The following is a 12320-nucleotide window of genomic DNA, read 5'->3' as shown; positions in this document are numbered from 1 at the left end:
TGACACAAATGTGTGCAACCTCACGAAAACTCTACATGCACCTCATACAAGCAGCAAAGGATGGTGTGGACATGTTCATGCAAAAAAATCAATGGAATGTTGTAGAAATGTAGCGGACTGTGGCACATGCAACTCTACATATTGCACAATAGCTCGATGTGGATGCAATATCCTTGCATCAGAGGATACACATGCATCAATGTACAGGGGGAGTCGTAAAGATCACAAGTAGCTCAGCAAGTGGTAGCCTTCAAGTACAGCATTAGTTGTCCAATCCTCCAAGCATAGTAGCTTGTCCAAGCACAATAGCGCAATTGACGGGTTGGGCAGAAGTGCACAAGAGGAGAGGGAGAGAGAGAGAGAGAGAGAGAGAGAGAGAGAGAGAGAGAGAGAGAGACGTGATGGCGTGTCCCACTTGAAACTGCTCCCATTAATGAAAAAGAGTGGGGATGAGAAGACCAAGGACATTGTTAATTTTTTAATTTAAATGTATATTCCAAATCTGACATAACATTTTCTTTTGCTATGCTATTACATGAATAGCTTTCCACTTATTCATGCTTTCACCTCTGTTTATTAATGTGATGGTGACTTGCTCTAGCTTCTTGTCTTTAAAAATCTCATGGCTCATCTAGCTTCAAAACAAAATGAAGCATCCCGCCTAGGCGGGCCAACCTCTTCAAATGTGACATTGTAGAACTCTACCATTTGAGTTTGCAACATAGCAAGGTCCACGAAGATATTGATATATTTAGTTTGGCTTTTAGGTATTTATTTTACCTAATTATCAAAGTATGACTAGGGCAATTTACTCAACTTGCTATATAAGCAACCCTTGCCTCCATTGTATACACATACACATTCAGTTATCCATTGCCAAGGTTGATTGGTTTAGGAGTCTCTCTCTCTCTCTCTCTCTCTCTCTCTCTCTCTCTCTCTCTCCTTGGTCTCTATAGAGGCTTCCGCATCGTCAACTTTGACAGGGGGGGGTACGCAATGATTCCTTAAATGCAAGAAGAGAATGAACTCTTCTTGAACATAAGATTCCTTGAAATCTTTTGAGATGGCATCAAGAATTTGCTTCAAAACACAATCATCAAAGTGCAGTACTTGGTTTTTGTTGCATCAAGGTCGTTTTGTTTGAGCAGCATGAGTGAGTAGTTTTCTTTTGTTTGATTGAGGACAACCAAAGCCTTAGTACCCAAAGGGTGAAGGTCGTTCAATTTTCATTATGAGACAAGTGTCCCTATAGGGTCTCAAAAGTCTTGTGAATGAATAGAAAGAGATCATAGACTTTCCGAGGTCCAAAGGTGCATTCATTTTTTGGCATGCTTGAAATGAACAAATGAATAAATAAAATATTGATAGGAGTTTGATCCCATGATATGAGATGTTGATAAAGAGTCCTTTCATTTAAGGACTTTAAAAAAATTTATTTTATTAAATTGTGGTCGTGGCCTTCGGGAAACAATTCAATTGTGATGAGTGGAGCAAGGCTGTAACCAGTATGTCGGGCTCTCTTGAGTGAAAGCGTGGGCTTATCACTTGTTGGGGGTTGGCTCCCCTTTCGGCCAATGTAATGGTGACCTGGGGAAGCGGTCATGGCTCGACTTGAGCATGACAAGAGCTTGTATCTTTTTCGCTATGTTAATATAATTTACTCACAATTGTGAGTTTTGCCCCCAAAAAAACACACAACAGAAATTCTATGTGATTGTGGCCACTTATTTAAATTTACTCTCCTTTATCCCACCCTTAACTTAAGAGGCCTTAGTGCCTTCTCACCTTGTTAATGTTCTTTTGCTAATAAAGTATATAATGATATAGACTTTCTTTTTGGTGACCAGATCAATCGTTAAAGTTACCAATTGAAATTGAAATTTGAAGAAGTCTAGAAATTTTCCAAATGGAGACAAACGTTTCAAAAATGTTACCAATGGTAACTTTTACAAGTTTCAAATTGATAAAGTGGATATATACAACAAACATGAACTATGATTTATACATGAAGCTCCACAGGAATTGTATAGAACGATTGAAAGCGCATTTTCCATTGAAAGAGCAATCAATTTTTTTGATATTAAGAGCCATCAATCTCAATTATCTATGTTCTTGAATGCAATGAGAACCCAACAAGGAATTATGTTCTTATGACTCAAAAGTTTTGGAAGAATTTAGGGTTATTTTACACTAATACTCTACTCACCGATCTTGAAATTGTTTAGTCTAGCAAGAGAAGGTAATTACTAGAATACATAATCATTATTTCAATACAAGTACTTTTAGGTACACATGTTGAGAGAGAAATCTATGCTACTATTTTATGTTGGGGATGCCATTGAAACCAAATCTAGCAATTGTCTTATTTTCAAAATTTACTACACAAGCCATCAAGGACTTGCATGTGCCGCACTTTCTTCAATCGCAAACTCTTCCGTAATTGTTGCGGTGACATCTATAATGCATCAAACCACAAAGAAAGATTTAGAGTTCAATCTTGGACACACCCATTCTAGCAATTGAAATACCATCAAACTGCATTTAAAAGTTTGTATTTTATGTGTAAAAGAGAGAAGAGAAGCAAAACTTTTAACATCGTAGGAACAATAGAGAGAGAGAGAGAGAGAGAGAGAGAGAGAGAGAGAGAGAGAGAGCGCTACAAGTTTTAGCGTGCTACAATCCAATTTGTGAGATTCGAGTCGGAATAAGGGGAGCCCAAGGGAACCCCATACACACGAGGAAGGGGTAATTGTGTTGAGTTACCCTTATTTGGCACAAAGTGACAAGTAAATGTCAAATTGATCTTTTCTTATCTATCGTGTGGGGTGCACCTCCTAGGGGAGGTGAGGTTTCATTTGCCACACTCGAGTGTAAAGCATGGAATTCTTAGGGGTTGAACCAAAGCATGTGTGCTTAAGGCCGCTTGCCTTTAACCCTAGGCCAACTCCCCTCTTGATTGAAGCATGGCATGTTTATGTTTATCCAATGAAATAAGGAGCCCTTGCCTTATCACTTGTAGATCTATTTCTCAAACTCCTTATGTAGTCCCAAGTGGTGCAACTTGCACAAGAAGTTTTGGACAAATTCTCACAAATTCCCACATTGTGACTTACCTCAACATCATAAGATTCTGTGAGGGAGGCACTGCATACCTAGTTAGGTACGATTGGGGGCAGGGGACCACCGGCCCCCCCACACGATTGGGGGCAGGGGACCGCCGGCCCGGTGGAGGGGCCAGTGGTCCCCTGCCCCCAATCGTACCTAGCTAGGTATGCGGTGCCTCTCGAACATCATCTTCATTGTATGAAAAACACTGGAAAAGACTTCGTTTTCCTACATGAGAAAATTTGTAAATCTTCTTGTGTTGGTGTGTTTCTTCAACCTCTTTAATCCCTCTCTCTCTCTCTCTCTCTCTCTCTCTCTCTCTCACACACACACACACACACACACACACACACACACACGCGTGCATGGGCATAAGGCAAATACCTTCAGCGGTATCAGGGACGCTCTCTAGCTCGAATTCGTAGCGGGCTTGGTGTTGAAGGGCATGCATTATCGCCTGCATTATAATCCAACAAATAGGGTTTCTGTGTGAGTCACTCTTTTGGGCATCATGGCAATTTCACAACCCAAAATTTCAAGTCTCTCTTGCCTTCTTCTCCATGGATACAGTACTCGAGCCATCCACCACCAACAGCCTCCGATAGTCCGCTGGACGAGAAACGGGAAGTACGCCACATGCACAAGCAAGCACCACACACACACACACACAATCATGATCAGTTGATTCCTTCATTTTCCTGTTTACATAATCAGAAGGCATTCCGCTTGGACAATGCCCAAATTTAAAGATATGGAGAAGTTTTTTACCAACTAGAGAGGAGATCTTGGCTTGGGCTTGGTCCACTTTGGAGGCAAGGTTTTGCTTGAGCTCGGGCAGGCGCGCCAGCGGATCGGAGAGGCTATGCTTCAGCTCTTGGAGCTCGGAGGCAATGGAGTGCTCGACCAGTTCCACTGCGAGAGTTTGCCACTTCTCCCTCTCCTCCAGCTTTCCTAGCTCTATCCAGGGTGTGGCAAAGTAGGGCACCCCTCCTTTGCCACTACTGCCCCCCACCATATTTGCCGCACCCCCCCTTCCCTCCAGTAAGGTTGCCATCAAATTAACTTACAGAGACTGCATTCAGTCAGAGTGGAGGCATCATTAAGAATAAAACATCACCCTGAAGTGGAAAGGAATGGCTTAATCTTACCGTGTAATTCAGACTTTGCAAAGCAAAACGTTCCCCCCTCTGTGTGTACTGCTCCCCTACTAAGATTTGTAGATCTCCATTAGCTTCGTCTTCTTCCTCCTCCTCCTCCTTATGTTTATGTAGGGCCTCATTAACATGAGCAAAATGCAAAATGTTTCCCTCTATCTTACTCAAAGGCGTAACCCAAAGAGCACCATTCTTACTTCCTTGATACTTCATACAAGCCTTTACATCTTTTCCCCCTTGAAGCTTGATCCGCAATTAAGATGTTATTGAGAGAACTTTAAAAAGTACTCAAGAAGAGAGAGAAAGAGAGATTCCAAGCGCACAAGAAGTTTTGGACAAATTCTCACAATATTTCCCATATTGTCACTTACCTCAACATCATGAGCTTCTGTGAGGGAGACGCCGCATACCTAGCTAGGTACGATTGGGGATAGGGGACCGCCGGCCCGGTGGACCGGCTCCGCCCCCAATCGTACCTAGCTAGGTATCCGGTGCCTCTCGAGCAGGAGCTCATGATGTTATGCATTGTATGAAAAACATTGAGAAAGAGTCCGTTTTCCTACATGGGAAAATTTCTAAATCTTTCAAAGATCTTTAACCAATCTTTACAAACCTTCCAGATAAAGCACTAGTCTCAGCATATAATTTTCCTTAACACTATAGCTTTCATATGGTATTTGTGACGGTAATTCTTGCTCGTTTTATGTGGTTGAACCACGCCCTTTGACACACAAATTAGAGAGGAGGTGGTTTAAGAATACTTTCTCCTTCCATGGAGGTTTCTGTCACAATGAGACTATGAGTATGTTTTCACTTTGTGACTGCAAGTGTCATGACAACAAATGCTTCTTTGCTGGCCGAATCTAAGCATTTGTTGTCAAACGCAATTGGTAATGGAAATGTACAACAAAACTTCTCACAACCAACTCCAAAAGCTTTGCGATGACAGTAGTGCACGTCTCCGTTTTATACAAGCTCTAATTGGGCTATTTGGCTTAAAGCTCATGGATACCCCCACCAATCCACATGACAAGGAGGCTTGGACTGCCTCAGGTTTTTTCTGATAAGACATAAGCCTTACCAACTTCAAGCCTAAAATTTGCTTCACATGAGCAACTTTCATTAAGAACACAGAGGCATATCTAGAAAATATTACAAGTTGTGTTAAGAAACCTCCCCAGATCTGTCAAGGGGAGTTGGCCTAGCCGTAAAGGCAAGGGGCTTTAAGGGCCCACCCGCTATGGTTCAGCCCCTGCGACGTGCCGGTATGGGTATGGGTGTGGGCACAATCCCATAAAACTAGCTGATGCCAATCATCAGATTGCCAACAAAAAAAAAAAAAAAAGTTGAAGAAACCTCTACAAATCTCAAACGTGCGCTAACAAATCAAACCTAAAATTTCTCTGCTTAAGTTTCTTCTTCACCACTTGCATTGATTTTAATCTGGCTACTTCTATTTCCAGTCTTTTGAGACTTGCTGTTTCGAGCAACTGCATAGCCAGAGGGCTTATCATGTCCACTCAAGGTCTCCTTCCTTCCATCATCTTCATTAGGATTTTAACCATGTCTAACCTCCACCCTGTAACTCCTATCAAAATCAATGCTAGCCATCATAAAGAGAACTTGCCAGTTTCCTTTCAATTTCTAGCAAAGTGAGCCCTTCGTTTAAGCAATATTTTGTACATAAAGCATCAAGGTTACACCACAAATAGCAAGGATCCTTCAAAAAAGACTGACCTATATGCAGCTTATCTTCCATTTTCCTTGACATTTTGATGACTATAACAGGGTGCTCATAAAATATGCACACACAAGCCTCCAGAAACTATAGAGAGAGAGAGAGAGAGAGAGAGAGAGAGAGAGAGAGGAGGAGGAGAAGAAAAGAATTTCGGCGTCGTACTATACCAAGAGACCTTAAAGATCTATCCAACGAGAGTTGAACTCAAGGCCTGTTATTCAAGTGGGAAATGGCATAACCAATCTACCACACTTGGGTGAGATATCTACTAACATAATATGGCGGAAGGGGGAGCCCTTTACACCTGTTGCAATCTGCGACCTGAAGGCTAAAGTCCAAAACAAAAACAAGCCCCTTTGCACGCGATAAAGAGGGAGAGAGGGGGAGAGAGAGAGGCCACCGAAGGTGGCCGGCCGTACTAGTGTGTGTGTGTATATATATATATATATATATATATATATAGAGAGAGAGAGAGAGAGAGAGAGAGAGAGAGAGAGAGAGAAATGAAATGAAATGTTATATTAATGTCTTCAAAAGGCCAAAATGACCTATGAGACCAAAAAGTTACAATGGGTGAATCTGATAAAATATTTGAGTACCAAAAATAAAAACAAAAGAAAAGGTATTAAAAAGGGAACTGCGTATGATACGAGCAGGGGAGGGGTGGGAGTAGTGAATGAGGGCTAATGTGACACAATGTGGGTATGTGTGTGGTACAAGATGAGTAGGGTGAAAAGTCCTCAAAAGAGCTAAATCACAAGAGATCCATCATCGATCGTTGACGAATCTCATCAATCTCCTCCATGGTAAGTAGTCTGACCGAGCGGTGTGCAGGTCAAGCCAAAGTGACCCGGATCCTCTGTTGCAGTCTCCGATGATATTATGTAGTCGTCCGCCGTCGCGGGCGTCTAGATCTCCCCAGCTTGGTCGCTCGATCGATCAGTGTGCCTCTGGTATACAGACAATGTGAGATTTCCTGTGGCTGCTGCTCCTCCTGCCGCCTAGTGTCTGCTCTAAAGAAGTCTGTGATCTATCTCTGAGACTAGCTAGCCTCTCCTCTCATCAAGCTCTCTCTGTGTCTGCGCAGCTCCGAGCAAAACCAATCCCAGACATCTTTGATCCTCATATCCCATGACTCTAGAAAGTGGTCCAAAGCCCTACATGAACAAGCAATGAAAGTGGTCTCGTATCTCATAGTAAAATGGGCAGTGGCATGTATAGTGCAATTGTCTCTGGCTCCATGTGACATAGGGGACATGTCCTGGCCTCTGCTGGTACTCCGATGTACCTACCAGTCTTGATCCGAAGCTGGTGTGAAGAAGTGCGTATCTAGCCAATAGCGCATCGTATCCCAAGAGATAAGTGGGTGTCCATGTATCTGGGCCTCGTCACAAAACCAACCTCACTAAGTTGGAGAAGATGCTCTCTATAGAAAGCCATCTTCGTGCCCAGTTCCTGTGCCGGTTGTATCCAGGTCCTCCTTGTGTCAAGCTAAGTCAGGACCTGGCAGATGAGCCGGGTGATCTCAGACTGTGTAAGAGTCAGAGAGGGTGCATCCAATGAATATTGGAAAGGGGGCAATCTATCCATGCTGAACCCATGTCCCTGAAACCATGATGTCATCTCCCCATACCAACATTTTGTATCTCCCTGCATAGCTAACTGTTGAGAGGACTCAAGTGCTAGGCAGGCATATCTATCTCTTAGGAGGTCCCATAAGCGGTGTATAAAGGAGACTGATCTGGTGAGCGCCTCAACCACTAGTGGAGGGGCAGCTAGCTCTGTTCAAATAATGTCATGTGGTATTGAAGCCTTGGCTATGATGAGTCACGAGATCATAGAGAACAAAGGCTTCTCCATGTCTCTCCATCCATCAGCGCGACCCGACCTCCCACGATGGTCCAAAGAGGACCCCCACTACGGTGTCAAAAAGCCAGAGCTTTGTCCGAGGCTCTTGAAACTAGATCTATGAACACATCCTCTCCAGTCCCCCCAATTTTGCATAGGCTCTAGTCAGTCTTGTCTTTGTTTCTCTCCGCAATGAGAATGATGGTCCATAAACACCACCCCCAGGTAGGTGTAAGCATCTGTATACGCCACTGTCTCATGGCGATAGGTGAATGTGGGTGTTGCCTTCCTGATCCACTGTGGGGTGGTGTTAAACACCATAACCTTGGTTTTACCAAGGTTGACAGGCAAACCACTGCCGTGGGTAAACCTATGAGATGCGTCCAAGTGAGGTTGCATCCCCTCTGAAGAGTTGAATATCAACACAATATCATCAGCATATAGCAATAGTGGAATCCATGTCCTCAATGAGAATGCTGGTCCACTAAACACCACCCCCAGGTAGGTGTAAGCATCTGTATACTCCAATGTCTCATGGCCATAGGTGAATGTGGGTGTTGTCTTCTTGATTCACTGTGGGGTGGTGTTAAAACACCATAACCTTGGTTTTACCAAGGTTGACAGACAAAAACCATTGTCATGGGCAAACCTATGCAATGCGTCCAAGTGACGTTGCATCCCCTCAAGAGAGTCGGAGGTCAGCACAATATCATCAGCATATAGCAATAGTGGAATCCATGTCCCTTCGAGCTATGCCCCTCTATCACCATGTCTCTCAATATAGTCAGAAACCCCATCCACATACGTACCAAATAGAGTAGGGGAGAGCGCGCAGCCCTACCTCACCCCGATAGTGGAGTGAACCAATGTAGATAGCCCTTCTGGAGTGCGTACATGGCCCACTACTAATCTGTATAATGGCATGATTCCCCAAACCATCTATGCGCGTACTCCCATCTCCTATAGTCTGTGCATCAATCTAGCTATGGGCACTATGTCAAAATCTTTGCAAAAATCCACAAAACTACAATAGATCCGTCTCCCATGTGATCTGCCCTCCTCAATAATGGCTCTTAGTGTCAAAATGTGGTCAAGAGTAGAGATTCATACTGGTCCCAAGCCTCTGTAGAAGTAATGGCAGGAGGTAGGGAATGCTCGTGAAATAGTCGCCATGCCTCACGTGAGTCTTGACTCAAGAATAGTTGATATAGATCCTGCTCTAGCCGGGCCAAAAAAACCCTCTTCTTTCGTCACACTAGGCGTCGGAAGGCAATCTGAGACTGCGTGTGAGTGAAGTCCCCCAAAAGCACCTCCCTCTAAAGTCTGACTCTCATCTCGCGACACTCCTCATCATACCAATTGTTTTGGGCATGCTCCCAGAGCGTTGACTCTACTCAAGCTGGTTGTGTGGGTACACCTCCACTGCTGCATCATGTAGAGTCTGTGTCAGTACAGGAGTAAGCTGCTCTAGGGGTAGCTAGGGCTCCTCAATGCACAAGCATCTGTAGATCCCGTCTATATAGATAGAGTCCGTCTCCCGCGTAAAGGTGCAGTGAGTAGGGGTTGCTGCCCGTGGCATCTGTGCTACACTAAACTAGAAACAAATGGTCATTGATACAAGGGCATGCTCTACTGGCACCCCAACAAGTCTAGGTCTAACTGTGAGGTCCTGGATACTAGACATAAAGCTCAGCTATGCCATGACATAATCCATTGTGCTGGCTCCATGTCTGTGTGGAAAGCATGTAAAACCTCCCGCAATGGGAAATCTCTGTAGGCTATTCAAGATGGTCAGGCCATGTGCAGTTCCCATGTCTATCAAGTATCGTCCATACTCAGTATGCTCCACATCATGTGATAGTCCAGATAGGCCTATCTCCGCAGTATCCAGCTCCGTCAGTATCTCCTCTGACGTATCATAAATACTATCCGGTGCTAGGTAATCCTAGCATTGAAGTCCCCCATGATGATAATGTCACCATCCCATGAGAACTCGTGGACATTGTTTCTTTGCCTTTCCCTTTCTTGGAAACCTTGATCGATTTCTCGGCCTCGTCCACTTTCTGTTGGGTCTTTGTGATAACATCTGCCCAAGAAGTTGTCATTTCTTTGTATTGTTCCTCCCCCTCTTTTATGGCATCCACTTGCTCTTTGATCGTGTGGAGTTCTTCAATTACTGAGGGTTGAAGCCCTACCACTTCAAGCGTGTTTTGTTATTGCACCTCTGCCAGTGCCTTCTTTAGTAATGCAATCTCTGCCTCTTGGGCAGTCACACGACTCTCAAGTGCGTTTATCTTGCTTTCCTAGGTCGACCCGCGCTCTTCAAACGCCTTTATTATGCCTAGGAGATTGCGATTAATTTTGTTGATGACCTCGCCCATTTCTTCTTTGCATTTTTGAATGGCTTGCTCCAAGGGGTCGTCTTTCTTAGCAAGCTTCTTCATGTTTGAGAAGCACCGTGGGGGATAGAGAGGAGAAAAGAGTGGGGGAGGGGAGGGAGGACCACACTATGCACATACGTGTTTCCACATTATGATATATTCGTATCGTGTTCCCACATCAGACATACATGCTTGTCACACCCAACTACATTCTCTCCTAATCTGAATTTAATGCAAATCTGAAACTAAACAACTGGCTGAAATTATTTGTTATTTTGTTAAGAGTGCGAGGGGGGTTGGGCAGGAGGGGGCACGGAGAGAGAGAGAGAGAGAGAGAGAGAGAGAGAGAGAGAGAGAGAGAGAGAGAGAGAGAGAAGAAAACCCGATAGAATACTTAGAGAGGAAAAAGAGATTAACGCGATAAAAGACAAGTGATAAAATCACAAGGCCTTCCCCTTAGAACTTAATATGCAAAGTGAAGCAAAGAAAGAGATCCACTTCTATGTTCTCTCTCAACCAACATTCCCAATCTACTGGACGACTTGTCCTCCATGTCAAACGCATTTGCAGATAGCCATTTTGAGCAAGTCCACTACTTTCTTTTGTAATATTCTCTTTGACCATATCCCAATGTATGTTTGATATGCATCCCCTGCAATGCCTATTGTCAATTGCACACCAAGTGCCTTATTGACCTCATGTGGCCCCATGCATCCCCTATCACCCTCTTGCTCGTGTCCCACCCATAAGTTACCTCGTGTATAGTACACAAGGAAGGAGAGAGAGAGAGAGAGAGAGAGAGAGAGAGAGAGATTTTACTATCATCCTGGAAGGCCAAGTGTAAAACAACGTATAATGTGGTACGTTTGGGGCTAATAATTGATTCTCGATGCCCAAGATTGTAGAAATGAGAGTTGCAATTGGGAGAGAAATGTATGAAGAGAGAGAGAGATTCTATCCTCTCCCGACACACCTGTCCCCTCCCTTCTTTAGCATAAATGTAGAGAGAGGCATGGAGTAAAGCCCGTACTTAAAACTAAGGCAATACAAAAGAATTAAAAAAAAAAAGAGGTTTGAAAAGCAATTAAATTATGAAACCTATCTTTTGTTTAGAATTCATTAAAAAAAAGAAAACACTAGATCAACAATTTCTAAGCCTTTGAAAAAAACTTAAAGAGTTTGTAAGCTTAAAAATAAACTATGTATTTTTTCATGTGAACTCTCTACACAAGATCAATATTATCAATTTAGCAATAGTTTACTTGAGATAAAAGTTTAGTTCAAACTTCAACGTTTCATGCTTTAAGCCCAAATTCTTTTCTTTGGTCAATAAGCATTCACTTCCTATTTCAAAACTCAAAACATTTTTAAAGTCCATCGTTAATTCTACAAAATAGTCATCTAAATGAGTGTCCACTATCTTATTTCAACCAATCAACATTTTTGGCCTATCAAAAAATGCTTGAAAATATAACTCATTTTTTTTTCTATTTTAGTCAGCAAAAAGAGAAAGCATCTCTATAACCTCCGGCCTAGTGGCAAGCCAAAAAAGAGACCTTAGAAGACTTAGAGAGAAAAGAGAGAAAAAGATCTTTTAAGTGACTTCTAGAAGACATTAGAGAGAGAGAGAGAGAGGAGAACTTGGAGAGAGAAGAGAAGAGGAGAGAACTAGACCTGGAGCATGAGAGAGAGAGAGAGACGAGAGAAGAAAGGAGAGGCAACGTGCTGAGCGCAAGCTTAGACAGAGAGCAAAGGGGAAGCGAGAGAGAGAGGCGAGGGAGAGCAGGAGAGGAGTCGAGAAGAAGAAAAAGAAGAGAATTTTAACATCGTAGGAAACTATCCCAAGAGATCTTAAAGATCTATCCAATGAGGAGACTTGAACTCAAAACCTATTATTCAAGAGGGAAATGGCATAACCAATCTACCACACTTAGGTGATAGAAAGGTTATACCATTCTATTCTTTTTATTAGCACACGCGCGCACACACACACATACACACCCAAGAAGAAGAGAATTTAAACGTCATAGGAAACTATTCCAAGAGACCTTAAAGATCTGTCCGACGAGGAGAGTTGAACTATGACCTATTATT

The 12320-nt window shown here is 43.1% G+C and overlaps 1 protein-coding gene across 1 annotated transcript; it reads right to left on the bottom strand.

The window, feature by feature from the left end:
* Positions 1-2243: 2243 nt before the first annotated feature.
* LOC147454923 (uncharacterized) lies at positions 2244-4393 on the bottom strand. Its single transcript, XM_086517453.1, has 5 exons — positions 4254-4393; positions 3874-4177; positions 3656-3714; positions 3490-3562; positions 2244-2455 (listed from the first exon to the last, which is right to left on the bottom strand). Exons 2-5 carry the CDS (start codon positions 4157-4159, stop codon positions 2391-2393), a joined length of 483 nt encoding a protein of 160 aa, XP_086373579.1. The 5' UTR covers positions 4160-4177; positions 4254-4393; the 3' UTR covers positions 2244-2390.
* Positions 4394-12320: the final 7927 nt, after the last annotated feature.

This window comes from Adiantum capillus-veneris, chromosome 7 (assembly GCF_014529385.1).
Source record: "Adiantum capillus-veneris isolate H3 chromosome 7, ASM1452938v2, whole genome shotgun sequence".
Taxonomy (NCBI): domain Eukaryota; kingdom Viridiplantae; phylum Streptophyta; class Polypodiopsida; order Polypodiales; family Pteridaceae; genus Adiantum; species Adiantum capillus-veneris.
This window is presented reverse-complemented; position numbering and strand designations above follow the sequence as displayed.

What these genes read in the sequence shown, in the direction of transcription:
- LOC147454923 (XM_086517453.1), bottom strand. Translation starts at nt 4,159, where the DNA reads ATGGCAACCTTACTGGAGGGAAGGGGGGGTGCGGCAAATATGGTGGGG. An exon ending in CAAGATCTCCTCTCTAGTTG is followed by an intron (nt 3,715 to 3,873) that starts GTAAAAAACTTC and finishes TTTCTCGTCCAG; the next exon opens with CGGACTATCGGAGGCTGTTG. An exon ending in CGTCCCTGATACCGCTGAAG is followed by an intron (nt 2,456 to 3,489) that starts GTATTTGCCTTA and finishes GATGCATTATAG; the next exon opens with ATGTCACCGCAACAATTACG.